Source organism: Procambarus clarkii, chromosome 3 (assembly GCF_040958095.1).
Source record: "Procambarus clarkii isolate CNS0578487 chromosome 3, FALCON_Pclarkii_2.0, whole genome shotgun sequence".
NCBI lineage: Eukaryota > Metazoa > Arthropoda > Malacostraca > Decapoda > Cambaridae > Procambarus > Procambarus clarkii.
The window spans coordinates 26,895,403-26,923,260 of NC_091152.1; the positions used below are offsets into that span (position 1 = coordinate 26,895,403).

The window sequence follows — 27,858 nt, forward strand, 5'->3', positions numbered from 1 at the left end:
ACCCAGCATCTTGCCACAGGGTATCCCAGCCATCTCTGGGACACCCAGCATCTTGCCTCAGTGTATCCCAGCCATCTCTGGGGCACCCAGCATCTTGCCACAGAGTATCCCAGCCATCTCTGGGACACCCAGCATCTTGCCACAGGGTATCCCAGCCATCTCTGGGGCACCCAGCATCTTGCCACAGAGTATCCCAGCCATCTCTGGGACACCCAGCATCTTGCCACAGAGTATTCCAGCCATCTCTGGGGCACCCAGCATCTTGCCACAGGGTATCCCAGCCATCTCTGGGGCACCCGGCATCTTGCCACAGAGTATCCCAGCCTTCTCTGGGGCACCCAGCATCTTGCCACAGAGTATCCCAGTCATCTCCGGGCGCCCAGCATCTTGCCACAGGGTATCCCAGCCATCTCTGGGACACCCAGCATCTTGCCACAGAGTATCCCAGCCATCTCTGGGGCACCCAGCATCTTGCCACAGGGTATCCCAGCCATCTCTGGGGCACCCAGCATCTTGCCACAGGGTATCCCAGCCATCTCTGGGGCACCCAGCATCTTGCCACAGAGTATCCCAGCCTTCTCTGGGGCACCCAGCATCTTGCCACAGAGTATCCCAGTCATCTCCGGGCGCCCAGCATCTTGCCACAGGGTATCCCAGCCATCTCTGGGACACCCAGCATCTTGCCACAGAGTATCCCAGCCATCTCTGGGGCACCCAGCATCTTACCACAGGGTATCCCAGCCATCTCTGGGGCACCCAACATCTTGCCACAGAGTATCCCAGCCATCTCTGGGACACCCAGCATCTTGCCACAGGGTATCCCAGCCATCTCTGGGGCACCCAGCATCTTGCTACAGAGTATCCCAGCCATCTCTGGGACACCCAGCATCTTGCCACAGAGTATCCCAGCCATCTCTGGGGCACCCAGCATCTTGCCACAGGGTATCCCAGCCATCTCTGGGGCACCCAGCATCTTGCCACAGGGTATCCCAGCCATCTCTGGGGCACCCAGCATCTTGCCACAGAGTATCCCAGCCATCTCTGGGACACCCAGCATCTTGCCACAGAGTATCCCAGCCATCTCTGGGGCACCCAGCATCTTGCCACAGGGTATCCCAGCCATCTCTGGGACACCCAGCATCTTGCCTCAGAGTATCCCAGCCATCTCTGGGGCACCCGGCATCTTGCCACAGAGTATCCCAGCAATCTCTGGGACACCCAGCATCTTGCCACAGGGTATCCCAGCAATCTCTGGGGCACCCAGCATCTTGCCACAGAGTATCCCAGCCATCTCTGGGACACCCAGCATCTTGCCACAGAGTATCCCAGCCATCTCTGGGGCACCCAGCATCTTGCCACAGAGTATCCCAGCCATCTCTGGGGCACCCAGCATCTTGCCACAGGGTATCCCAGCCATCTCTGGGGCACCCAGCATCTTGCCACAGGGTATCCCAGCCATCTCTGGGGCACCCAGCATCTTGCCACAGGGTATCCCAGCCATCTCTGGGGCACCCAGCATCTTGCCACAGGGTATCCCAGCCATCTCTGGGGCACCCAGCATCTTGCCACAGGGTATCCCAGCCATCTCTGGGGCACCCAGCATCTTGCCACAGGGTATCCCAGCCATCTCTGGGGCACCCAGCATCTTGCCTCAGAGTATCCCAGCCATCTCTGGGGCACCCAGCATCTTGCCACAGAGTATCCCAGCAATCTCTGGGACACCCAGCATCTTGCCACAGGGTATCCCAGCCATCTCTGGGGCACCCAGCATCTTGCCACAGAGTATCCCAGCCATCTCTGGGACACCCAGCATCTTGCCACAGAGTATCCCAGCCATCTCTGGGGCACCCAGCATCTTGCCACAGGGTATACCAGCCATCTCTGGGGCACCTAGCATCTTGCCACAGAGTATCCCAGCCATCTCTGGGGCACCCAGCATCTTGCCACAGGGTATCCCAGCCATCTCTGGGGCACCCAGCATCTTGCCACAGGGTATCCCAGCCATCTCTGGGGCACCTAGCATCTTGCCACAGAGTATCTCAGCCATCTCTGGGACACCCAGCATCTTGCCACAGGGTATCCCAGCCATCTCTGGGGCACCTAGCATCTTGACACAGAGTATCCCAGCCATCTCTGGGGCACCCAGCATCTTGCCACAGGGTATCCCAGCCATCTCTGGGGCACCCAGCATCTTGACACAGAGTATCCCAATGACAGATGTAATTTGAAATGCTTTAACGTGACAATTCCAACCAGGCAATACTTCTTATATTTGGTTTTAAGAAGGATTCTCTCTCCCCTTCCTTAACTAACACTGACATGACAGATGGAAAAAAAGAGTAATTGAAACTGTTTTGATAGACATTACACTGAAGTTTTGTGTTGAAAGTTACAATATTTGATGTATGAATAGTATCAATTTTTCTGTTAAACAGACACTCAAAGCTTTTCCTGGTCAGCAATAGTGACTTTCTCCCAGTTTAAATATTTTAAGGCTGGTTACTATTCTCAATGTCAGCAGCAACAGTTTGATAGTGAGGTATAATGAAGGTGTGAATGACAGGAAAATGTCAGGATAGGTTGTCACAATCACGGAGTCTTATACCCTCAGATGTGACCAGTTAGGTCACCATCAATGGGAAAATTATCAAAATGAGACTTTCCTCTCCAGTCATTTAAAGTAAGCCAAAGTAATATTAAACTGAGCATTGACAGTATTGACCAGCATATGCAAATGTTTTGTTAAATTTTAAAAGGCTAAATCTTCTTGTAACGATTTTAAGTTTTTCTTAATTTATTAAGAATTTATTTTTTATCTACGTGGTTTATATATACGGTAAACAAGACAGGTCTCAGGCCAGAGTCCTGAGGACCATTGGTAACGTTTACCACTCGGATTTGTCTTACTCTGTTTCTGTTGAAAAAGTCATATCATATACCACTAGCAAGTTAATACCTCCAAACAATAGGCCTCAGAGAATGAGTGAAAATAAGTGTTTAAATTGTAAAAAGTTGTATGTTACTTTATTTCAGATAATGCATGTATTTACTTTAATACTTGCAGTACTGTACTATATAAAATATAGTACAGTACTACTTACAGTATCAAAGCAGGCGTACATATGGTAGTTTCTTTACTAAAGAAATTGTTCATTTAAGTGTGTAGAAGGACACTTACTGTATTAAACTACTTGAACAGTAAGCTGCTTACTGTACAAAAGATCTTGTACAGTACGTTACTTACTGTAATAAAGTAAGTGCCCAAAAGGCTTCCTACTGTATTAGAGCAAGTTTACAATAGGATACTGATAATATGAAAGTACATATACGGTAAGCTGCTTAATGCATAATTGTAAGTTACAGTCGGCAACTTACTGTATTTAGTTGTACATTAAGCAACTTACAATAACACAGGTGTATATATGCTCCTGCTTGATCTTGAGGATAATAAGGTTAAAACAGACTAAAACAGACAAAAATTCCCAATGCCTAAAATCCCTAAAATGTTACAATAACTAAGATCCATTAACAAATAATGAGCCAAAACTAATAATAGTGATCCCAAACAATAGTAAAGTAAGTCATATTGATAATAAAGTGTAGAAAATGCTAATATATCAATTACATACCAAAACTTATTCATAAAATCAGGAGACAAATGCTTATCTATACCCTCCACTACAGACTGGAAGGCTGCTTATCTATACCCTCCACTACAGACTGGAAGGCTGCTTATCTATACCCTCCACTACAGACTGGAAGGCTGCTTATCTATACCCTCCACTACAGACTGGAAGGCTGCTTATCTATACCCTCCACTACAGACTGGAAGGCTGCTTATCTATACCCTCCACTACAGACTGGAAGGCTGCTTATCTATACCCTCCACTACAGACTGGAAGGCTGCTTATCTATATCTTCCACTACAGACTGGAAGGCTGCTTATCTATATCTTCCACTACAGACTGGAAGGCTGCTTATCTATACCCTCCACTACAGACTGGAAGGCTGCTTATCTATACCTTCCACTACAGACTGGAAGGCTGCTTATCTATACCCTCCACTACAGACTGGAAGGCTGCTTATCTATACCCTCCACTACAGACTGGAAGGCTGCTTATCTATACCCTCCACTACAGACTGGAAGGCTGCTTATCTATACCCTCCACTACAGACTGGAAGGCTGCTTATCTATACCCTCCACTACAGACTGGAAGGCTGCTTATCTATACCCTCCACTACAGACTGGAAGGCTGCTTATCTATACCCTCCACTACAGACTGGAAGGCTGCTTATCTATACCCTCCACTACAGACTGGAAGGCTGCTTATCTATACCCTCCACTACAGACTGGAAGGCTGCTTATCTATACCCTCCACTACAGACTGGAAGGCTGCTTATCTATACCCTCCACTACAGACTGGAAGGCTGCTTATCTATACCCTCCACTACAGACTGGAAGGCTGCTTATCTATACCCTCCACTACAGACTGGAAGGCTGCTTATCTATACCCTCCACTACAGACTGGAAGGCTGCTTATCTATACCCTCCACTACAGACTGGAAGGCTGCTTATCTATACCCTCCACTACAGACTGGAAGGCTGCTTATCTATACCCTCCACTACAGACTGGAAGGCTGCTTATCTATACCCTCCACTACAGACTGGAAGGCTGCTTATCTATACCCTCCACTACAGACTGGAAGGCTGCTTATCTATACCCTCCACTACAGACTGGAAGGCTGCTTATCTATACCCTCCACTACAGACTGGAAGGCTGCTTATCTATACCCTCCACTACAGACTGGAAGGCTGCTTATCTATACCCTCCACTACAGACTGGAAGGCTGCTTATCTATACCCTCCACTACAGACTGGAAGGCTGCTTATCTATACCCTCCACTACAGACTGGAAGGCTGCTTATCTATACCTTCCACTACAGACTGGAAGGCTGCTTATCTATACCCTCCACTACAGACTGGAAGGCTGCTTATCTATACCCTCCACTACAGACTGGAAGGCTGCTTATCTATACCCTCCACTACAGACTGGAAGGCTGCTTATCTATACCCTCCACTACAGACTGGAAGGCTGCTTATCTATACCCTCCACTACAGACTGGAAGGCTGCTTATCTATACCTTCCACTACAGACTGGAAGGCTGCTTATCTATACCCTCCACTACAGACTGGAAGGCTGCTTATCTATACCCTCCACTACAGACTGGAAGGCTGCTTATCTATACCCTCCACTACAGACTGGAAGGCTGCTTATCTATACCCTCCACTACAGACTGGAAGGCTGCTTATCTATACCTTCCACTACAGACTGGAAGGCTGCTTATCTATACCTTCCACTACAGACTGGAAGGCTGCTTATCTATACCCTCCACTACAGACTGGAAGGCTGCTTATCTATACCCTCCACTACAGACTGGAAGGCTGCTTATCTATACCTTCCACTACAGACTGGAAGGCTGCTTATCTATACCTTCCACTACAGACTGGAAGGCTGCTTATCTATACCTTCCACTACAGACTGGAAGGCTGCTTATCTATACCTTCCACTTCATTTATACTATTCGATTACACATAAGAGGTATAACTGGCCGACCTCTCAAAGAGTTCAAAGGAACTTGATAAGCACATCCAAAGGATACCTGATCAACCAGGCTGTGATTCAGGTGTCAGGTTGCGAGTAGCCGCGTCCAACAACCTGCTTGACCAGTCCAGCAACGAGGAGGCCTGGTCGAGAACCGGGCCGCGGGGACGCAAAGCCCCGAAACCATCTCAAGGTAACCTCAAGGAAGGTACCTTCAGCATACTAAAATACTTTCATACCTCTAACATACCAAAACTCATTCAAACAATGTATACTAAAAATCCTTCATACTACCATAATATAAAAACTCATTCAAACTATCATTACACAAAAATCATTTATACCACCGACGCACCACAACTCATTCATTCCACCAACATAGCAAAATTCATTCATTTCCTCAGCATACCAAAACTCATTCATACCACCAGCATACCAAAACTCATTCATACCACCAGCATAGCAAAACTCATTAATACCTAGAGCATACCAAAACTCATTCATACCTCCAGCATACCTAAACTCATTCATACCACCAGCATACCAACACTCATTCATCCATCAGCATACCAAAGCTTATTCATACCACCAGCATTCCAAAACTCATTCATTCCACCAGCATACCAAAACTCATTCATACGAGCAGCATATCTGAGCTCATTCATACCACCAGCATACCAAAACTCATTCATACCACCAGTATACTAAATCTCATTCATACCTCCAGCATACAAAAATTCTTTCATACCATTAACATACCAAAACTCATTCATTCCAAAACTCATTTATTCCAAAACTCATTCATACCACCAGCATACCAAAACTCATTCATACCACCAGCATACCAAAACTCATTCATACCACAAGCATACCAAAACTCATTCATCCCACAACATACCAAAACTCATTCATACCACCAGCATACCAACATTCATTCATTCCACCAGACTTCCAAAACTCATGCATACTACCAGCATACCTAAACTCATTCATACCACCAGCATACCAACACTCATTCATCCATCAGCATACCTGAACTCATTCATACTACCAGCATACCAAAACTCATTCATACCACCAACATTCCAAAATTCATTCATACCACCAGCATACCAAAACTCATTCATACGATCAGCATACCAAAACTCATTCATCCCACAACCTACCAAAACTCATTCATACCACCAGTATACCAACATTCATTCATACCACCAGCATACCAAAACTCATTCATACCACCAGCATACCTAAACTCATTCATACCACCAGCATACCAAAACTCATTCATCTCACAACATACTAAAACTCATTCATACCTTGAGCATACCTGCATATGTACATCTGTAGATTACTGTACATCTACACATGTACATCTGTAGATTACTGTACATCTACACATGTACATCTGTAGATTACTGTACATCTACACATGTACATCTGTAGATTACTGTACATCTGTAGATTACTGTACATCTACACATGTACATCTGTAGATTACTGTACATCTACACATGTACATCTGTAGATTACTGTACATCTACACATGTACATCTGTAGATTACTGTACATCTACACATGTACATCTATAGATTACTGTACATATACACATGTACATCTGTAGATTACTGTACATCTACACATGTACATCTGTAGATTACTGTACATCTGTAGATTACTGTACATCTACACATGTACATCTGTAGATTACTGTACATCTACACATGTACATCTGTAGATTACTGTACATCTACACATGTACATCTGTAGATTACTGTACATCTACACATGTACATCTGTAGATTACTGTACATCTACACATGTACATCTGTAGATTACTGTACATCTACACATGTACATATGTAGATTACTGTACATCTACACATGTACATCTGTAGATTATTGTACATCTGTAGATTACTGTACATCTGTAGATTACTGTACATCTACACATGTACATCTGTAGATTACTGTACATCTACACATGTACATCTATAGATTACTGTACATATACACATGTACATCTGTAGATTACTGTACATCTACACATGTACATCTGTAGATTACTGTACATCTACACATGTACATCTGTAGATTACTGTACATCTACACATGTACATCTGTAGATTACTGTACATATACACATGTACATCTGTAGATTACTGTACATCTACACGTGTACATCTGTAGATTACTGTACATCTACACATGTACATCTGTAGATTACTGTACATCTACACATGTACATCTGTAGATTACTGTACATATACACATGTACATCTGTAGATTACTGTACATCTACACATGTACATCTGTAGATTACTGTACATCTACACATGTACATCTGTAGATTACTGTACATCTACACATGTACATCTGTAGATTACTGTACATATACACATGTACATCTGTAGATTACTGTACATCTACACGTGTACATCTGTAGATTACTGTACATCTACACATGTACATCTGTAGATTACTGTACATCTACACATGTACATCTAATCGTTGATGAGATGTAATCATCTCATTGAGAGATGTACATGATAATCATTGTCATATAATGTACATCTACATTGGTCTCGTGAGGCTGGTCTCAACAACCAGCTCCTCGTAGATGTGTCCTTGTACATTATTGGTCTCGTGAGGCAGGTCTCAACAATCAACAATATATAAACATTATTAAAATTGTTAAGCGACGCACCAAGCTCTCGGAGGTACTTCTTGTTCTCCTCACTGTCCTGGATCCAAAACGTAAGGATATTACCAGTGACGCCCCTCCGGTGAAGTCCTCGCAGGAGTCTCTCCCCACCCACACCTGTAGATGAGAGGGAACACTGAAGCTCACACCTGGCAACTCTCCCCTCCCACACCTGTAGACGAGAGGGAACATTGAAGCTCACACCTGGCAACTCTCCCCTCCCACACCTGTAGACGAGAGGGAACATTGAAGCTCACACCTGGCAACTCTCCCCTCCCACACCTGTAGACGAGAGGGAACATTGAAGCTCACACCTGGCTACTCTCCACACCCACACCTGTAGATGAGAGGGAACACTGAAGCCCACACCTGGCAACTCTCCACACCCACACCTGTAGATGAGAGGGAACATTGAAGCCCACACCTGGCAACTCTCCCCACCCACACCTGTAGATAAGAGGGAACATTGAAGCCCACACCTGGCAACTCTCCACACCCACACATGTAGATAAGAGGGAACATTGCAGCTCACACCTGGCAGCTCTCCACACCCACACCTGTAGATGAGAGGGACCATTGAAGCTCACACCTGGCAACTCTCCACACACACACCTGCAGATGAGAGGGAACATTGAAGCTCACACCTGGCAATTCTCCACACCCACACCTGTAGATGAGAGGAAACATTGAAGCCCACACCTAGCAACTCTCCCCACCCACACCTGTAGATGAGAGGGAACATTGCAGCTCACACCTGGAAGCAACCCACACCCACACCTGCAGATGAAAGGGAACACTGAAGCCCACACCTGGCTACTCTCCACACCCACATCTGTAGATGAGAGGGAACTCTGAAGTCCACACCTGGCAGCTCTCCCCACCTACACCTGCAGATGAAAGGGAACACTGAAGCCCACACCTGGCTACTCCTCACACCCATCTCTTAAGGAAGAGAAAGAGGGTAGTGGTGCAGAGGAGGAGGAGGGTAGTGGTGCAGAGGAGGAGGGTAGTGGTGCAAAGGAGGAGGAGGAGGGTAGTGGTGCAGAGGAGGAGGGTAGTGGTGCAAAGGAGGAGGAGGGTAGTGGTGCAGAGGAGGAGGGTAGTGGTGCAGAGACGGGTAGTGCTACAGAGGAGAAGTAGGAGGGCAGTGGTGCAGAGGAGGAGGAGGGTAGTGGTGCAGAGGAGGAGGGTAGTGGTGCGGAGGAAGAGGAGGGAAGTGGTGCAGAGGAGGAGGGCAGTGGTGCAGAGGAGGAGGAGGAGGGTAGTGGTGCAGAGGAGGAGGAGGGTAGTGGTGCAGAGGAGGAGGAGGGTAGTGGTGCAGAGGAGGAGGAGGAGTGTAGTGGTGCAGAGGAGGAGGAGGGTAGTGGTGCAGAGGAGGAGGAGGGTAGTGGTGCAGAGGAGGAGGAGGAGTGTAGTGGTGCAGAGGAGGAGGAGGACAGTGGTGCAGAGAAGGAGGAGGGTAGTGGTGCAGAGGAAGAGGGTAGTGGTGCAGCGGAGGATGAGGGTAGTGGGTCAGAGGATGAGGAGGAGGGTAGTGGTACAGAGGAGGAGGAGGGTAGAGGTGCAGAGAAGGGGCAGGGTAGTCGTGCAGAGGAGAGAAGCTGTGCAGAGGAGGAAGAGGGTAGTGGTGCAAAGGAGTAGGGTAGTGGTGAGGAGGGGGAGGAGGGTCGTGATGCAGAGGAGGAGGAGGGTAGTGGTGCAGAGAAAGAGGATAGAAGTTGAGCAGAGGAGGAGGGTAGTGGTGCAGAGGAGGAGGAGGGTAGTGGTGCAGAGGAGGGGGGTAGTGGTGTAGAGGAAGAGGGTAGTGGTGCCGAGGAGGAGGAGGGTAGTGGTGCAGAGGAGGAGGGTAGTGGTGCAGAGGAGGAGGGTAGTGGTGCAGAGGAGGAGGGTAGTGGTGCAGAGGAAGAGGAGGGTAGTAGTGCAGAGGAGGAGGGTACTGGAGCAGAGGAGGAGGAGGGTAGTGGTGCAGAGGAGGAGGAGGATAGTGGTGCAGAGGAGGAGGAGGGTAGTGGTGCAGAGGAGAAGGGTAGTGCTGCAGAGGAGAAGTAGGAGGTGTTATGATCTCAGCCTACAGGAGAAACGAGTCTCCCTCCTTGAGAGTTATTCATCAAGCCTGACCTGATTAGAAGGTCTAGCAAATATTGAGGTGATAACCCATATGTAAAATAGTTGCTTGGATATGTATAACAGTTTGAGATTATGGGCAATGAAGAAGAAAACAGATAAATGACTGGCTAGGAGATGTGGACATTTTGCTGGAGACGTGAGGCTCGCTTCCGGAGGACCTTGACCTCACTTGAGTGCCAGACATCACAGGGAGAAAGCCGCGCTCCGTTGAGCTCCCGATAGAAGGGAACCCCTAGTGATATATCTCGAAGAGAAGAGAAGTGTGTAGACGTGCCAGCTGTGGAACTGAGCTGGGAACGTTGTGGTCTCAAGTCCTGGTCGAAGAAGAGAGTATCAAGCCGGCCAGAGACATTATTGTGGGCCGTGGAAGCGCCGTGACCAGACGCCGTCAGAGGGAGAAGCGCCCTCGACCAGTTAATCTGTGGTAAGCACGATATACGCCAGTTCATAGTGATTGCTTGTAGTTGGTCGTGTGCCCAGCGACAGTAGCGATGTTTATTTATAAGTTAGACATGTTTTAATAAGGCAGAAAGCCTGAAATAGGAGAGTGAAGAGGGAGGAACACGGAGCGACGTCCGTCCCCTCTGAGCACTGGCAGGCGACTGAGGGAGCCCGGCTCCTGACGGAGGAAGACCCTCCCAGCGAGTGAGGACCGCCGCCGGGCGAGGTGGAGTATGGACCTGCCCAAAACGGGGGAGTCCACTCTCACTGTATGTAGAGGACAGATAGAGGTTTGAGGCAAGCATATTGTGTGGTTATTTTTGTTTGTGTGTTAAAGGGGAAACATTTTTATTGGAGTGTCGATGGGTTGCAGGTTTGTCTTTTGGGAAGAAGTTGCTGAGAACTTCGAAGCCAGCACAGATGAAGTAATTGATGAGACTCCAAGGTAGTGGAGGAGAGGACCTCGAGCTGTGAGGAGAAGCAGCAGTGAAGAGGAGTGTCACGTGCTTCTGTAGAGGTGGTGAAGCACCATAGTTGCTCGAGGAAACTTCATGGTGTAGCAGCCAAGAGAGCTGTGGAGGAACCTAGCAGAAGGGTGAAGCACCGTCGGTGCTCAAGGAAACTTCATGATAGCAGCCTGGAGGAGCTGCAGAGGATCCTGGTAGTGAAGCCCGGAAGAACCTGAAGATATCAGGGTAGTGAACTTCCAGAAGTGGAAGGGAAGTTCTGGTGGATTACTTGTAGGGAGTTGATAGTGTTTGGTTGTCATTAGTATGCAAGACGTAGTGAGAGGTGAGTGGTTGTTTGCATTCTTATGTCAAGGAGTGTTTTACACTGAAGATTAGAGTTACAGTCGTAGGCTGGATTACCAACAGATGTATGCGTTCTAGGACTGATAGGGTGATCGATGGATCATTGCAGTGTAGCAAGGAACATTTATACTGATACGTGTTATTGCATTCATATGCTGATTTTCTTTGTACACATTTATAGATACATATATATATATATTCTCTTGCTGATGGTACAACAGTGTATGTAGACTTGATCAACTTGAGGAGGTTGATAGTATCAGGTGGTGAACCAGGAGATAGGATACCACTTGATAAGCTGATAATAGAGTTCTGATGGTGTTGGAGTGCAGCCTGATTGTGATATTATAGAGTATAGGATTCATTATTATTATATGTGTGTATGTATCGTGTATGTGCTTTGTCCAGTAAATGTATCCCAATTTTCTGGTGTTTGCCCTTGTCCTAGTGAGGCTTCCCAGGAAGTAGTAAAGAAGGAGAGAGAGAGAGAAAGAACCAAGAACCACTGCTGTGGACAGGGTAGAAGGTAGTACTAATAAGCCAAAAGGGGATCAAGGAGATCATATTACCTAAGGAGAGAGTGGGGAGTCACAGCGGCTCGAGTGGGTGTGTGCACGTGACAACGAGGCTAGGTGTGGGAGCCGCATCCCCTAAATGTGTGACGTTGAGCCCCTCTCCAAGAGCCAGAAGCGCCAAGGGTGATCTCCTAGTGAAGTATAAGCACTCTACCGAGTTGTGGGTTGGGTTGTCCGTAGAGAAGGATCAACGACGACAGCACCAACCAACCCACAGTCTATAATAAATTGGGGGCCTGTGTCCGGGAGAGTGAACTGACACACCCACACCCTGTCCAAGAGTGGATTTGTACACCCTTGCTGAAATAGATAAACTGTGTGACTGCAGGTGTATATTCTCTCTCTTGGGAAGACTCACAGGACAAGATGGAGAAGGTGCAAGCATTTGTGGAGTCAGGCAAGCCTGAGGACTTAGAAGGTTGCACGAGGGATCAATTGAAGCAAATAGCAGAAAAATGTGGCATCAGGTTGAGAGCATCTAAATTAGCTGGGATGAAGGATGAGATCCTGAGGCAGTTAAGAGCCAGAAGTGAAGCGGCAGAGCAAGGAGCCCAAAAAGGAGCTGAAAGTGGAAAGGAGGATGATGGGCAGGATGACGTGAGATCCCAGGGATCAAGTAGGAGCAGCAAGAGTAGCCGCAGTAGCAGGAGTAGCCGAAATAGGAGCTTGGAGAGATTCCAGTTAGAGCTCCAGATGCAGCAACAACGAGAGGACAAGGAGAGACAGTTCCAGCTGGAGAAGATGAAATTAGAACTCCAGATGAAAAATGAAGCCGAGAAGGAAAAAGAGAAAACCAGGCTGGAAGTAGAGAGAGCAAGACTAGAGGTGGAGAAAGAGAAAGAGAAAACCAGGATAAGAGAACTGGAGTTGGAACAGGAGAAAGGAAAAGAAAAAGCCCAGGTCGAAAAAGAAAGAGCCCAGGTCGAAAAAGAAAGAGCCCAGGTCGAAAAAGAAAAAGAGAGAACAAAACAAATGCAGATAGAAGCGAACAGAACCTTGGCTGAGCAAAGGATTGAACATGGGTTGCCAGAGAGCACTACCCAGGTATCACACTCACAAGATGTTAGGGTTAGGGAGAAGGACATTCCCTTGTTTGTTCCTGAAGAGGCAGAGAGCTTCTTCGAGCACTTTGAAAAGGTAGCCAGCATCAGGGAGTGGCCACAGGAGGAATGGGCCCAGCTGGTCCAGTTAAGATTGACCGGTGCAGCCAGGGAGGCATACACCCAATTGTCACTGGAAGAGTGCCAGGATTATGCCACGGTAAAGAGCAGCATATTGCGCTCGTTTCAGTTAACCCCAGAAGCTTATAGGAAGCGCTTCAGAGAGATGATCAAAGTTGGAGCGTGTACGTTTGCTGAGACAGCAAGGGATCTGGAAAGACGATTCCAGAAGTGGATTGAGGCTGCTGGAGTTGGATCTTACGCTGACCTGAAGCAACTGATGGTCATGGAGAAGTTCTTGGAGATGATGCATCCCGAAACAAAGTTCAAGATCCAAGAAGCAGGGATAAAGGAGGTGAAAGATGCCGCAGATAGGGCGGATATGATTACTGAAGCGTACAAGAGCTTGAGGGAGAACAGAGTGCGAAGCGAGGCGAGACGCAGCAATGGCAGATCCAGTGGAGTCTGGGGAGGAAGAAATTATGAAAGACCCAGAAGAGTCTGGGGTGAGAAGAATTTTGATAAATGGGCAGATAAAAGTAAGTACCCTAAAACTCAGAAGAGTAGGTCACGCACTTCGTCTGAAAGCGAGGATGGAGGAGCTAAACGAGAAACTAATCGTTATCCAGGGAATCAAGAGTCCAGTAAAGCTCCACAGAGTACGAGTAGTACGTCTGGCCCGAGGAATTCTCATGTGAGTAAGCAGAGTCAGAGCTACTCTGGTACATATAGAAGAGACTTTTCCCAGGTGAGGTGTTACAATTGTAACGGATTGGGTCACGTGATGCGAGATTGTCGGCAGGGCAAGAGAGTTGTGACCCTGGCCGTGTGTGACCCCCGAGGTAAATATACTAATGTGTTCTGAGACAAACCACAGAGAGCGAACTTAGTGAACGAGAGGTATAGGCCGTTCATGAGCAAAGGTTGGGTCAGAATAGGAAGCCAACCTGAAGTAGAAGTTGGTATTTTAAGAGATACCGGAGCTAATCAGAGCTTGATTGCAAGAAGCCTGATTGGGAATGATCGACGATTAGCTGGCAGTGGTAAGATGAGAGTATGTGGGTTATTGTCTGAGAGTGACATGCCCGTTTGTACTGTCCAGCTAAGGTCGGAATATGTGTCGGCAGAGGTGATGTTGGGAGTGTGCCCCGACATACCTATTCCAGGAGTCCAAGTGATCCTGGGGAATGACTTGTGCGGGACAAAGGTGTTGCCAAGAGTCATAGCGGAGACTGTCCCAGAGGAGTGCCCAGAAGGCCACGGCACGGGTGGGACACCTGAGAGTGGGAACCTGACTGACATCCGAGGAGATGAGTCAGGAGACCGCCAAGCCATTGAGTACCCTGTCTCGGTAGTGATGAAGACAGAGGTGGCCGACAAGGAAGACGCTGGAGGAGATGAGACAGTGTCAATTAAACCGGTAGAAGATATTGATGTAGATATAGCATGGCTGTTTGATGAAGGTCCAGCCCAGAAAAATGAAGTCTCGGTGAGGACAAAAGTGAAGATGGCCCACCCGAAGAAGAATTGAGTGCCAGACATCACAGGGAGAAAGCCGCGCTCCGTTGAGCTCCCGCCAGAAGGGAACCCCTAGTGATATATCTCGAAGAGAAGAGAAGTGTGTAGACGTGCCAGCTGTGGAACTGAGCTGGGAACGTTGTGGTCTCAAGTCCTGGTCGAAGAAGAGATGATCAAGCCGGCCAGAGACATTATTGTGGGCCGTGGAAGCGCCGTGACCAGACGCAGTCAGAGGGAGAAGCGCCCTCGACCAGTTAATCTGTGGTAAGCACAGATTAACGTCCGTCCCCTCTGAGCACTGGCAGGCGACTGAGGGAGCCCGGCTCCTGACGGAGGAAGACCCTCCCAGCGAGTGAGGACCGCCTCCGGGCGAGGTGGAGTATGGACCCGCCCAAAACGGGGGAGTCCACTCTCACTGTATGTAGAGGACAGATAGAGGTTTGAGGCAAGCATATTGTGTGGTTATTTTTGTTTGTGTGTTAAAGGGGAAACATTTTTATTGGAGTGTCGATGGGTTGCAGGTTTGTCTTTTGGGAAGAAGTTGCTGAGAACTTCGAAGCCAGCACAGATGAAGTAATTGATGAGACTCCAAGGTAGTGGAGGAGAGGACCTCGAGCTGTGAGGAGAAGCAGCAGTGAAGAGGAGTGTCACGTGCTTCTGTAGAGGTGGTGAAGCACCATAGTTGCTCGAGGAAACTTCATGGTGTAGCAGCCAAGAGAGCTGTGGAGGAACCTAGCAGAAGGGTGTAGCACCGTCGTTGCTCAAGGAAACTTCATGATAGCAGCCTGGAGGAGCTGCAGAGGATCCTGGTAGTGAAGCCCGGAAGAACCTGAAGATATCAGGGTAGTGAACTTCCAGAAGTGGAAGGGAAGTTCTGGTGGATTACTTGTAGGGAGTTGATAGTGTTTGGTTGTCATTAGTGTGCAAGACGTAGTGAGAGGTGAGTGGTTGTTTGCATTCTTATGTCAAGGAGTGATTTACACTGAAGATTAGAGTTACAGTCGTAGGCTGGATTACCAACAGATGTATGCGTTCTAGGACTGATAGGGTGATCGATGGATCATTGCAGTGTAGCAAGGAACATTTATACTGATACGTGTTATTGCATTCATATGCTGATTTTCTTTGTACACATTTATAGATACATATATATATATATTCTCTTGCTGATGGTACAACAGTGTATGTAGACCTGATCAACTTGAGGAGGTTGATAGTATCAGGTGGTGAACCAGGAGATAGGATACCACTTGATAAGCTGATAATAGAGTTCTGATTGTGTTGGAGTGCAGCCTGATTGTGATATTATAGAGTATAGGATTCATTATTATTATATGTGTGTATGTATCGTGTATGTGCTTTGTCCAGTAAATGTATCCCAATTTTCTGGTGTTTGCCCTTGTCCTAGTGAGGCTTCCCAGGAAGTAGTAAAGAAGGAGAGAGAGAGAGAAAGAACCAAGAACCACTGCTGTGGACAGGGTAGAAGGTAGTACTAATAAGCCAAAAGGGGATCGAGGAGATCATATTACCTAAGGAGAGAGTGGGGAGTCACAGCGGCTCGAGTGGGTGTGTGCACGTGACAACGAGGCTAGGTGTGGGAGCCGCATCCCCTAAACGTGTGACGTTGAGCCCCTCTCCAAGAGCCAAAAGCGCCAAGGGTGATCTCCTAGTGAAGTATAAGCACTCAACCGAGTTTTGGGTTGGGTTGTCCGTAGAGAAGGATCAACGACGACAGCACCAACCAACCCACAGTCTATAATAGAGGGTAGTGGTGCAGAGGAGGAGAAGGGTAGTGGTGCGGAGGAAGAGGAGGGTAGTGGTGCAGAGGAGGAGGGTAGTGGTGCAGAGGAGGAGGTTAATGGTGCAGACATGGAAGGTAAAGGTGCCGAGAAGATGCGTAGTGGTGCAGAGGAGGAGGGTAGTGGTGCAGAGGAGGAGAAGGGTAGTGGTGCAGAGGAGGAGGAGGAGGGTAGTGCTGCAGAGGAGGAGGAGGGTAGTGGTGCAGAGGAGGAGGAGAGTAGAGGTACAGAGAAGGGGCAGGGTAGTAGTGCAGAGGAGGGTAATGGTGTAGAGGAGGAGGGTAGTGGTGCAGAGGAGGAGGGTTGTGGTGCAGAGGAGGAGGGTAGTGGTGCAGAGGAGAAGGGTAGTGGTGCAGAGGAGGAGGGTAGTTGTGCAGAGGAGGAGGAGGGTAGTGATGCAGAGGAGGAGGAGGGTAGTGGTGCCGAGGAGGAGGAGGGTAGTGGTCCAGAGGAGGAGGAGTGTAGTGGTGCAGAGGAGGAGGAGGGTTGTGGTGCAGAGGAGGAGGGTAGTGGTGCAGAAGAGGAGAAGAGTAGTGGTGCAGAGGAGGAGGGTAGTGGTGCAGAGGAGGAGGAGGGTAGTGATGCAGAGGAGGAGGAGGGTAGTGGTGAAAGAGGACTAGGGTTGTGGTGCAGAGGAGGAGGAGGATAGTGGTGCGGAGGAGGAGGAGGGTAGTGGTGCATAGGAGGAGGGTAGTGGTGCAGAGGAGGAGAAGAAGGGTAGTGGTGCAGAGGAGGAGGAGGGTAGTGGTGGAGCGGAGGAGGAGGAGTGTAGTGGTGCAGAGGAGGAGGGTAGTGGTGTAGAGGAGGAGGAGGGAAGTGGTGCAGAGGAGGAGGGTAGTGGTGCAGCGGAGGAGGAGGGTAGTGGTACAGAGGAGGAGGAGGGTAGAGGTGCAGAGAAGGGGCAGGGTAGTGGTGCATAGGAGAGAAGTTGTGCAGAGGAGGAGGAGGTTAGTGGTGCAGAAGAGGAGGATAGTAGTGAGGAGGGGGAGGAGGGTAGTGATGCAGAGGAGGAGGAGAGTAGAGGTGCATAGAAAGAGGACGGAAGTTGAGCAGAGGAGGAGGGTAGTGGTACAGAGGAGGAGGGTAGTAGTGCAGAGGGCGAAGAGGGTAGTGGAGCAGAGGAGAAGGGTAGTGGTGCAGAGGATGAGGAGGGTAGTGGTGAAGAGGAGGAGGAAGGTAGTGGTCCAGACGAGGAGGAGGGTAGTGGTGCAGAGGAGGAGGGTACTGGTGCAGAGGAGGAGGGTAGTGGTGCAGAGGAGGAGTAGGTGGGTAGTGGTGCAGAGGAGGATGAGGGTAGTGGGGCAGAGGAGGAAGAGGGTAGAGGTGCAGAGAAGGAGGAGGAGGGTAGTGGTGCGGAGGAAGAGGAGGTTAGTGATGAGGAGGAAGAGGAGGGTAGTGGTGCAGAGGTGGAGGGTAGTGGTGCAGAGGAGGAGGGTAGTGGTTCAGAAGAGGAGGAGGGTAGTGGTGCAGAGGAGGAGGGTCGTGGTGCAGAGGAGGAGGGTATTGGAGCAGAGGAGGAGGAGGGTAGTGGTGCAGAGGAGAAGAAGGGTAGTGGTGCAGAGGAGTGGGAGGTTAGTGGTGCAGAGGAGGAGGAGGGTATTGGTGCAGAGGAGGAGGAGGGTAGTGGTGCAGAGGAGAAGCAGGGTTGCCGTGCAGCGGAGTGGGAGGTTAGTGGTGCAGAGCAGGGGAAGGAGAGTGGTGCAGAGGTGTGGGATTGTTATGGTGCAGAGGAGGAGGGTAGTGGTGCAGAGGAGAGAAGTTGTACAGAGGAGGAGGAGGGTAGTGGTGCAGAGGAGGAGGCTAGTGGTGCAGATGAGGAGGAGGGTAGTGGTGCAGAGGAGGAGGAGGAGGGTAGTGGTCTAAAGGAGGAGGAGGAGGGTTGTGGTGCAGAGGAGCAGTAGGAGGGTAGTGGTGCAGAGGAGGAGGCTAGTGGTGCAGATGAGGAGGAGGGTAGTGGTGCAGAGGAGGAGGAGGGTAGTTGTCTAAAGGAGGAGGAGGAGGGTTGTGGTGCAGAGGAGCAGTAGGAGGGTTGAGGTGCAGAGGAGGAGGGTAGTGGTGCAGAGGAGGAGGGTAGTGGTGCAGAGGAGGAGGGTAGTGGTGCAGAGGAGAAGTGTAGTGGTGCAAAGGAGGAGGGTAGTGGTGCAGAGGAGGAGGGTAGTGGTGCAGAGGAGGAGGAAGGTAGTGTTGCAGAGGAGGAGGGTAGTGGTGGAGAGGAGGAGGAAGGTAGTGGTGCAGAGGAGGAGGGTAGTGGTACAGAGGAGGAGGGTAGTGGTGGAGAGGAGGAGGAGGGTAGTGGTGCAGAGGAGGAGGGTAGTGGTACAGAGGAGGAGGATATGGTGGAAAGGAAAAGGAGGGTAGTGGTGCAGAGGAGGAGGAGGAGGGTAGTTGTGCTGAGGAGGATGGTAGTGAGGCAAAGGAGGAGGGTAGTGGTGCAGAGGAGGAGGAGGGTAGCGGTGCAGAGGAGGAGGATATGGTGGAAAGGAGGAGGAGGGTAGTGGTGCAGAGGAGGAGGAGGAGGGTAGTGGTGCAGAGGAGGAGGAGAAGGGTAGTGGTGCAGAGGAGGAGGAGGGTTGTGGTGCAGAGGAGGAGGGTAGTGGTGCAGAGGAGGAGGAGGGTAGTGGTGCAGAGTAGGAGGAGAGTAGAGGTGCAGAGAAGGGGCAGGGTAGTAGTGCAGAGGAGGGTAGTGGTGCAGAGGAGTAGGGCAGTGGTGCAGAAGAGGAGGGTTGTGGTGCAGAGGAGGAGGGTAGTGGTGCAGAGGAGGAGGGCAGTGGTGCAGAGGAGGAGGGTAGTGGTGCAGAGAAGTAAGAGGGTAGTGGTACAGAGGAAGAGGAGGCTAGTGGTGCAGAGGAGGAGGAGGAGGGTAGTGGAACAGAGGAAGAGGAGGGTAGTGGTGCAGAGGAGGAGGAGGGTAGTGGTGCAGAGGAGGAGGGTAGTGGTGCAGAGGAGGAGGGTAGTGGTGCAGAGGAGGAGTGTAGTGGTGCAAAGGAGGAGGGTAGTGGTGCAGAGGAGGAGGGTAGTGGTGCAGAGGAGGAGGAAGGTAGTGTTGCAGAGGAGGAGGGTAGTGGTGGAGAGGAGGAGGAAGGTAGTGGTGCAGAGGAGGAGGGTAGTGGTACAGAGGAGGAGGGTAGTGGTGGAGAGGAGGAGGAGGGTAGTGGTGCAGAGGAGGAGGGTAGTGGTACAGAGGAGGAGGATATGGTGGAAAGGAAGAGGAGGGTAGTGGTGCAGAGGAGGAGGAGGAGGGTAGTGGTGCAGAGGAGTAGGAGGGTAGTGGTACAGAGGAAGAGGAGGCTAGTGGTGCAGAGGAGGAGGAGGAGGGTAGTGGAACAGAGGAAGAGGAGGGTAGTGGTGCAGAGCATAGGAAGGGTAGTGGTGCAGAGGAGGAGGAGAGTAGAGGTGCAGAGAAGGGGCAGGGTAGTGGTGCAGAGGAGAGAAGTTGTGCAGAGGAGGAGGAGGGTAGTAGCGCAGAGGACGTTTAAGGAATGGTGCAGAGGGGGAGGGTAGTGGTGCAGAGGAGGAGGGTGTTGGAGTAGAGGAGGAGGAGGGTAGTGGTGCAGAGGAGGAGGAGGGTAGTGGTGCAGAGGAGGAGGAGGGTAGTGGTGCAGAGGAGGGGGAGGGTAATGGTGCAGAGGAGGAGGGTAGTGGTGCGGAGGAAGAGGAGGGTAGTGGTGCAGAGGAGGAGGGTAGTGGTGCAGAGGAGGAGGAGGAGGGTAGTGGTGCAAAGGAGTAGGAGGGTAGTGGTGCAGAGGGGAGGAGGGTAGTGGTGCAGAGGAGGAGGAGGGTAGTGGTGCAGAGGAGGAGGAGGGTAGTGGTGCAGAGGAGGAGGGTAGTGGTGCAGAGGAGGAGGAGGGTAGTGGTGCAGAGGAGGAGGAGGGTAGTGGTGCGGAGGAAGAGGAGGGTAGTGGTGCAGAGGAGGAGGGTAGTGGTGCAGAGGAGGAGGAGGAGGAGGGTAGTGGTACAAAGGAGTAGGAGGGTAGTGGTGCAGAGGGGAGGAGGGTAGTGGTGCAGAGGAGGAGGAGGGTAGTGGTGGAGAGGAGGAGGAGGGTAGTGGTGCAGAGGAGGGTAGTGGTGCAGAGGAGGAGGAGGGTAGTGGTGCAGAGGGGAGGAGGGTAGTGGTGCAGAGGAGGAGGAGGGTAGTGGTGGAGAGGAGGAGGAGGGTAGTGGTGCAGAGGAGGAGGAGGGTAGTGGTGCAGAGGAGGAGGAGGGTAGTGGTGCAGAGGAGGAGGAGGGCAGTGGTGCAGAGGAGGAGGAGGGTAGTGGTGCAGAGGAGGAGGGTAGTGGTGCGGAGGAAGAGGAGGGTAGTGGTGCAGAGGAGGAGGGTAGTGGTGCAGAGGAGGAGGAGGAGGGTAGTGGTGCATAGGAGTAGGAGGGTAGTGGTGCAGAGTAGGAGGAGGGTAGTGGTGCAGAGGAGGAGGAGGGTAGTGGTGCGGAGGAGGAGGAGGGTAGTGGTGCAGAGGAGGAGGAGGGTAGTGGTGCGGAGGAGGAGGAGGGTAGTGGTGCAGAGGAGGAGGATAGTGGTGTAGAGGAGGTGGAGGGTAGTGGTGAGAGGAGGATGAGGGTAGTGGTGCAGAGGAGGAAGAGGGTAGTGGTGCAGAGGAGGAGGAGGAGGAGGGTAGTGATGCAGAGGAGGAGGAGGAGGGTAGTGGTGCAGAGGAGGAGGAGGGTAGTGGTGCAGAGGGGGAGGGTAGAGGTCCAGAGGAGTAGGAGGGTAGTGGAGCAGAGGAGAAGGGAAGAGGTGCAGAGGAGAAGGAGGGTAGTTGTGCAGAGGAGGAGAGTAGTGTTGCAGAGGAGGAGGAGGGTAGTGGTGCAGAGGAGGAGGGTAGTCGTGCAGAGGAGGGTAGTGGTGCAGAGGACGTGGAGGGTAGTGGTGCAGAGGAGGAGGGTAGTGGTGCAGAGGAGGAGGAGGGTAGTGGTGTAGAGGAGGAGGGTTGTGGTGCAGAGGAGGGGGAGGGTAGTGAGTGCAGAGGAGAAGGGTAGTGGTGCAGAGGGAGAGGGAAGTGGTGCTGAGGAGGAGGGTAGTGGTGCAGAGGAGGAGGGTAGTGGTGCAAAGGAGAAGTGTATGGTGCAGAGGAGGAGGGTAGTGGTGCAGAGGAGGAGGAGGGTAGTGGTGCAGAGGAGGAGGGTAGTGGTGCAGAGGAGGAGGGTAGTGGTGCAAAGGAGAAGTGTATGGTGCAGAGGAGGAGGGTAGTGGTGCAGAGGAGGAGGAGGGTAGTGGTGCAGAGGAGGAGGAGGGTAGTGGTGTGGAGGAAGAGGAGGGTAGTGGTGCAGAGGAGGAGGGTAGTGGTGCAGAGGAGGAGGAGGAGGAGGGTAGTGGTACAAAGGAGTAGGAGGGTAGTGGTGCAGAGGGGAGGAGGGTAGTGGTGCAGAGGAGGAGGAGGGTAGTGGTGGAGAGGAGGAGGAGGGTAGTGGTGCAGAGGAGGGTAGTGGTGCAGAGGAGGAGGAGGGTAGTGGTGCAGAGGGGAGGAGGGTAGTGGTGCAGAGGAGGAGGAGGGTAGTGGTGGAGAGGAGGAGGAGGGTAGTGGTGCAGAGGAGGAGGAGGGTAGTGGTGCAGAGGAGGAGGAGGGTAGTGGTGCAGAGGAGGAGGAGGGCAGTGGTGCAGAGGAGGAGGAGGGTAGTGGTGCAGAGGAGGAGGGTAGTGGTGCGGAGGAAGAGGAGGGTAGTGGTGCAGAGGAGGAGGGTAGTGGTGCAGAGGAGGAGGAGGAGGGTAGTGGTGCATAGGAGTAGGAGGGTAGTGGTGCAGAGTAGGAGGAGGGTAGTGGTGCAGAGGAGGAGGAGGGTAGTGGTGCGGAGGAGGAGGAGGGTAGTGGTGCAGAGGAGGAGGAGGGTAGTGGTGCGGAGGAGGAGGAGGGTAGTGGTGCAGAGGAGGAGGATAGTGGTGTAGAGGAGGTGGAGGGTAGTGGTGAGAGGAGGATGAGGGTAGTGGTGCAGAGGAGGAAGAGGGTAGTGGTGCAGAGGAGGAGGAGGAGGAGGGTAGTGATGCAGAGGAGGAGGAGGAGGGTAGTGGTGCAGAGGAGGAGGAGGGTAGTGGTGCAGAGGGGGAGGGTAGAGGTCCAGAGGAGTAGGAGGGTAGTGGAGCAGAGGAGAAGGGAAGAGGTGCAGAGGAGAAGGAGGGTAGTTGTGCAGAGGAGGAGAGTAGTGTTGCAGAGGAGGAGGAGGGTAGTGGTGCAGAGGAGGAGGGTAGTCGTGCAGAGGAGGAGGGTAGTGGTGCAGAGGACGTGGAGGGTAGTGGTGCAGAGGAGGAGGGTAGTGGTGCAGAGGAGGAGGAGGGTAGTGGTGTAGAGGAGGAGGGTTGTGGTGCAGAGGAGGGGGAGGGTAGTGAGTGCAGAGGAGAAGGGTAGTGGTGCAGAGGGAGAGGGAAGTGGTGCTGAGGAGGAGGGTAGTGGTGCAGAGGAGGAGGGTAGTGGTGCAAAGGAGAAGTGTATGGTGCAGAGGAGGAGGGTAGTGGTGCAGAGGAGGAGGAGGGTAGTGGTGCAGAGGAGGAGGGTAGTGGTGCAGAGGAGGAGGGTAGTGGTGCAAAGGAGAAGTGTATGGTGCAGAGGAGGAGGGTAGTGGTGCAGAGGAGGAGGAGGGTAGTGGTGCAGAGGTGGAGGAGGGTAGTGGAGCAGAGGAGGAGGAGGGTAGTGGTGCAGAGTAGGAGGAGGGTAGTGGTGCAGAGGTGGAGGAGGGTAGTGGAGCAGAGGAGGAGGAGGATAGTGGTGCAGAGGAGGAGGAGGGTAGTTGTGCACAGGTGGAGGAGGGTAGTTGTGCACAGGTGGAGGAGGGTAGTGGAGCAGAGCCAGATACCATAAACCACCACAACCTCAACCACCATTAACATTAACCACCCCTACCACTAATCACAACCATCAGCCACCACAATTACCAACCACAGCAATCAACCACTATCACTAACCACAACTATTAACCACCACTAGAACCAACCACTACCACCAACAATAAACATCACCCACCACTGCCACCAATCACAACCTACCACCACTGCCACCAACCATAACCCAGCAACAATTCCACCACCACTACCATGGATTCACCATTAAGTGAAAGTAATGAATAAAATACTTTTAACCTACCTTTTATTATGCTTCAATTTTATTTCTATTATATGTAGAAATATATTTTTAATATATTTCTACATTTTTTATATATATTCCATCAATCAGGAAAACGATTTTTATGCAACATTTAAGGTTGCGACACGGTCTCAAAATTGTTTAGCCAAAGTTGTGCAGTAAGTTGTGGCAACTTATTTACAACCACACAATAACGTAGCTAATACATGAAAACAAACGTTGTCACCGCTTTCAAACACCTTCCACTCCTTCCACCACACCTGGCTACTCTCCCCACCCACACCTGCAGATGGGAAGGAACACGGAAAACCACACCTGGCTACTCTCCCCACCCACACCTGCAGATGGGAAGGAACACGGAAAACCACACCTGGCTACTGTCCTCACCCACACCTGCAGATGGGAAGGAACACGGAAGCCTACACCTGGCTAATCTCCCGACCTACACCTGTAGATGAGAGGGAACACTAAAGCCCATACCTGGCTACTCTCCCCACCCACACCTGCATATGAGAGGGAACACTAAAGCCCACACCTGGCTACTCTCCCCACTCACACCTGCACACGAGAGGGAACACGGAAGCCCACACCTGGCTACTCTCCCGACCCACACCTGCACATGAGAGGGAACACTAAAGCCCACACCTGGCTACTCTCCCCACCCACACCTGCACATGAGAGGGAACACTAAAGCCCACACCTGGCTACTCTCCCCACCCACACCTGTCTATGTCACACACTCATGCCAAAGAAAACTTATATCAAGTAAATCTAGCTTGTATTAAGCAAGACAATGTTGGGCTAAATATTGATCAGTGTTATCTTATAAGCAGTGAAGCTTGCTTAATGAATATTCTTGGTCGCTAAACGGTGCTCAAAGTTACTCAAGAAGCCTTATAAGTTCTCTAATTCATGACTTTTAATGTAAAAATATTTTTGAAACCACTGGAAGCACTGTGAATTAAACAACTGAGTTACAGATATTCACGTGTTAAAATGTAGCCAATACGTACTGGTGAGACGCCTGTCACGGAAGACCAGGCCACTATACCCTCCTCTTGAGAGAGGACACAGCTGAGCCACCAGGTGGCAACACCAGTCTATGGCGGGGTCGTCATCAGTGAGGTCCCGCCTGATGGTCAGGCGGAGCTCCCTTCCCTGGTACGGCAGAGTGTCCAGGGTGTCCGGGTCCACGTAGCCCGTGGCGTCCAGGGTGTCCGGGTCCACGTAGCCCGTGGCGTCCAGGGTGTCCGGGTCCACGTAGCCCGTGGCGTCCAGGGTGTCCGGGTCCACGTAGCCCGTGGCGTCCAGGCCAATGCCTGAAGACATACACTGAGATACAGTCACCGTCGTTACTGGTATGTTCTAAGATATAACAAGAAGACATACTGAGCCATCCACTCACCTTACTGCTGGGTTTATTACCTGATGACAAGTCCGTATTTTGGACAGTATTAATAGCATCTAAACTATGTATTAATAGCTTTTAAAAGCCACGGTCAAGGTCATCTGTATCAATGGTCAAGGTCATCTGTATCATGGTCAAGGTCACAGTCAAGGTTATCTGTATCAATTGTCAAGGTCACAGTCAAGGTCATCTGTATCAATTGTCAAGGTCACAGTCAAGGTAATCTGTATCAATGGTCAAGGTCACAGTCAAGGTCATCTATATCAATGGTCAAGGTCATCTGTGCCAATGGTCAAGGTCATCTGTATCAATGGTCAAGGTCACAGTCAAGGTCATCTATATCAATGGTCAAGGTCATCTGTGCCAATGGTCAAGGTCATCTGTATCAATGGTCAAGGTCACAGTCAAGGTCATCTATATCAATGGTCAAGGTCATCTGTGCCAATGGTCAAGGTCATCTGTATCAATGGTCAAGGTCACAGTCAAGGTCATCTATATCAATGGTCAAGGTCATCTGTGCCAATGGTCAAGGTCATCTGTATCAATGGTCAAGGTCACAGACATGGTCATCTTTATCAATGGTCAAGGTCTCATTAGAAGGTCATATAAACTAAGTCAAGGTCACAGTGAAAGGTCATCTGGACCAAGTATCAAGGTCACAGGGATAGATGGGTCACCTGAATTAAGGATCAAAGTTACGGAAGGTCTAATTAACCAAGGGATCAAGGTCACAGTGAAAGGTCATCTTAAACAGGAATTAGGTCAGTGTGAAAGGTCATCTTGAAAAGGAATTAGGTCACAGTGAAAGGTCATCTTAAACAGGAATTAGGTCACAGTGAAAGGTCATCTTAAACAGGAATTAGGTCACAGTGAAAGGTCATCTTGAACAGGAATTAGGTCACAGTGAAAGGTCATCCTGAACAAGAATTAGGTCACAGTGAAAGGTCATCCTGAACAAGAATTAGGTCACAGTGAAAGGTCATCTTGAACAGGAATTAGGTCACAGTGAAAGGTCATCTTGAACAAGAATTAGGTCACAGTGAAAGGTCAACTTGAACAGGAATTAGGTCATCAGCGGCATATGCTAGACTGGCCAACATAAGAACTGCCTTTAGAAACTTGTGTAAGGAATCTTTCAGAACCCTGTATACCACTTATGTAAGACCAATCCTGGAGTATGCAGCTCCAGCCTGGAGTCCATACCTAGTTAAACACAAGACAAAGTTAGAGAAGATTCAGCGGTATGCCACCAGGCTCGTCCCGGAACTGAGAGGATTGAGCTACGAGGAAAGGCTAAAGGAGCTGAACCTCACATCCCTGGAAAACAGAAGAGTAAGGGGAGACATGATAACCACCTACAAGATTCTCAGGGGAATTGAGAGGGTGGACAAAGACAAACTCTTCAGCACGGGTGGGACACGAACAAGGGGACACAGGTGGAAACTTAGTACCCAGATGAGCCACAGAGACGTTAGAAAGAATTTTTTCAGTGTCAGAGTAGTTAATAAATGGAATGCATTAGGCAGTGATGTGGTGGAGGCTGACTCCATACACAGTTTCAAATGTAGGTATGATAGAGCCCAGTAGGCTCAGGAATCTGTACACCAGTTGATTGACGGTTGAGAGGCGGGACCAAAGAGCCAGAGCTCAACCCCCGCAAGCACAATTAGGTGAGTACAATTAGGTGAGTACAGTGAAAGGTCATCTTGAAAAGGAATTAGGTCACAGTGAAAGGTCATCTTGAACAGGAATTAGGCCACAGTGAAAGGTCATCCTGAACAGGAATTAGGCCACAGTGAAAGGTCATCTTGAACAGGAATTAGGTCACAGTGAAAGGTCATCTTGAACAGGAATTAGGTCACAGTGAAAGGTCATCTTGAACAGGAATTAGGCCACAGTGAAAGGTCATCTTGAACAGGAATTAGGCCACAGTGAAAGGTCATCTTGAACAGGAATTAGGCCACAGTGAAAGGTCATCTTGAACAGGAATTAGGTCACAGTGAAAGGTCATCTTGAACAGGAATTAGGTCACAGTGAAAGGTCATCTTGAACAGGAATTAGGTCACAGTAAAAGGTCATCTTGAACAGGAATTAGGTCACAGTGAAAGGTCATCTTGAACAGGAATTAGGTCACAGTGAAAGGTCATCTTGAACAGGAATTAGGTCACAGTGAAAGGTCATCCTGAACAGGAATTAGGCCACAGTGAAAGGTCATCCTGAACAGGAATTAGGTCACAGTGAAAGGTCATCCTGAACAGGAATTAGGTCACAGTAAAAGGTCATCTTGAACAGGAATTAGGTCACAGTGAAAGGTCATCTTGAACAGGAATTAGGTCACAGTGAAAGGTCATCCTGAACAAGAATTAGGTCACAGTGAAAGGTCATCTTGAACAGGAATTAGGCCACAGTGAAAGGTCATCTTGAACAGGAATTAGGTCACAGTGAAAGGTCATCTTGAACAGGAATTAGGTCACAGTGAAAGGTCATCTTGAACAGGAATTAGGTCACAGTGAAAGGTCATCTTGAACAGGAATTAGGTCACAGTGAAAGGAGATCTGTACCACGAGTCAAAGTCAAAGTGGTAAGTCATCTGAACCAAAAGTTTGGCGTCGCTAAATACTTCATGAAATTATTTATGCACAAGAAT

The 27,858-nt window shown here is 50.1% G+C and overlaps 1 protein-coding gene across 1 annotated transcript in view; it reads right to left on the reverse strand.

The window, feature by feature from the left end:
* Nucleotides 1–27,858, reverse strand: part of LOC123748230 (uncharacterized) — a 155,514-nt gene that overhangs the window by 123,698 nt on the left and 3,958 nt on the right. Inside the window, exons 2-4 of the mRNA XM_069331345.1 lie at nt 24,817–25,122; nt 8,308–8,421; nt 6,636–6,765 (exon numbers count right to left, since the gene is read on the reverse strand). Of these exons, the coding sequence (XP_069187446.1) occupies nt 6,636–6,765; nt 8,308–8,421; nt 24,817–25,122 (550 nt within the window). The remainder of the gene's footprint in view (nt 1–6,635; nt 6,766–8,307; nt 8,422–24,816; nt 25,123–27,858) is intronic.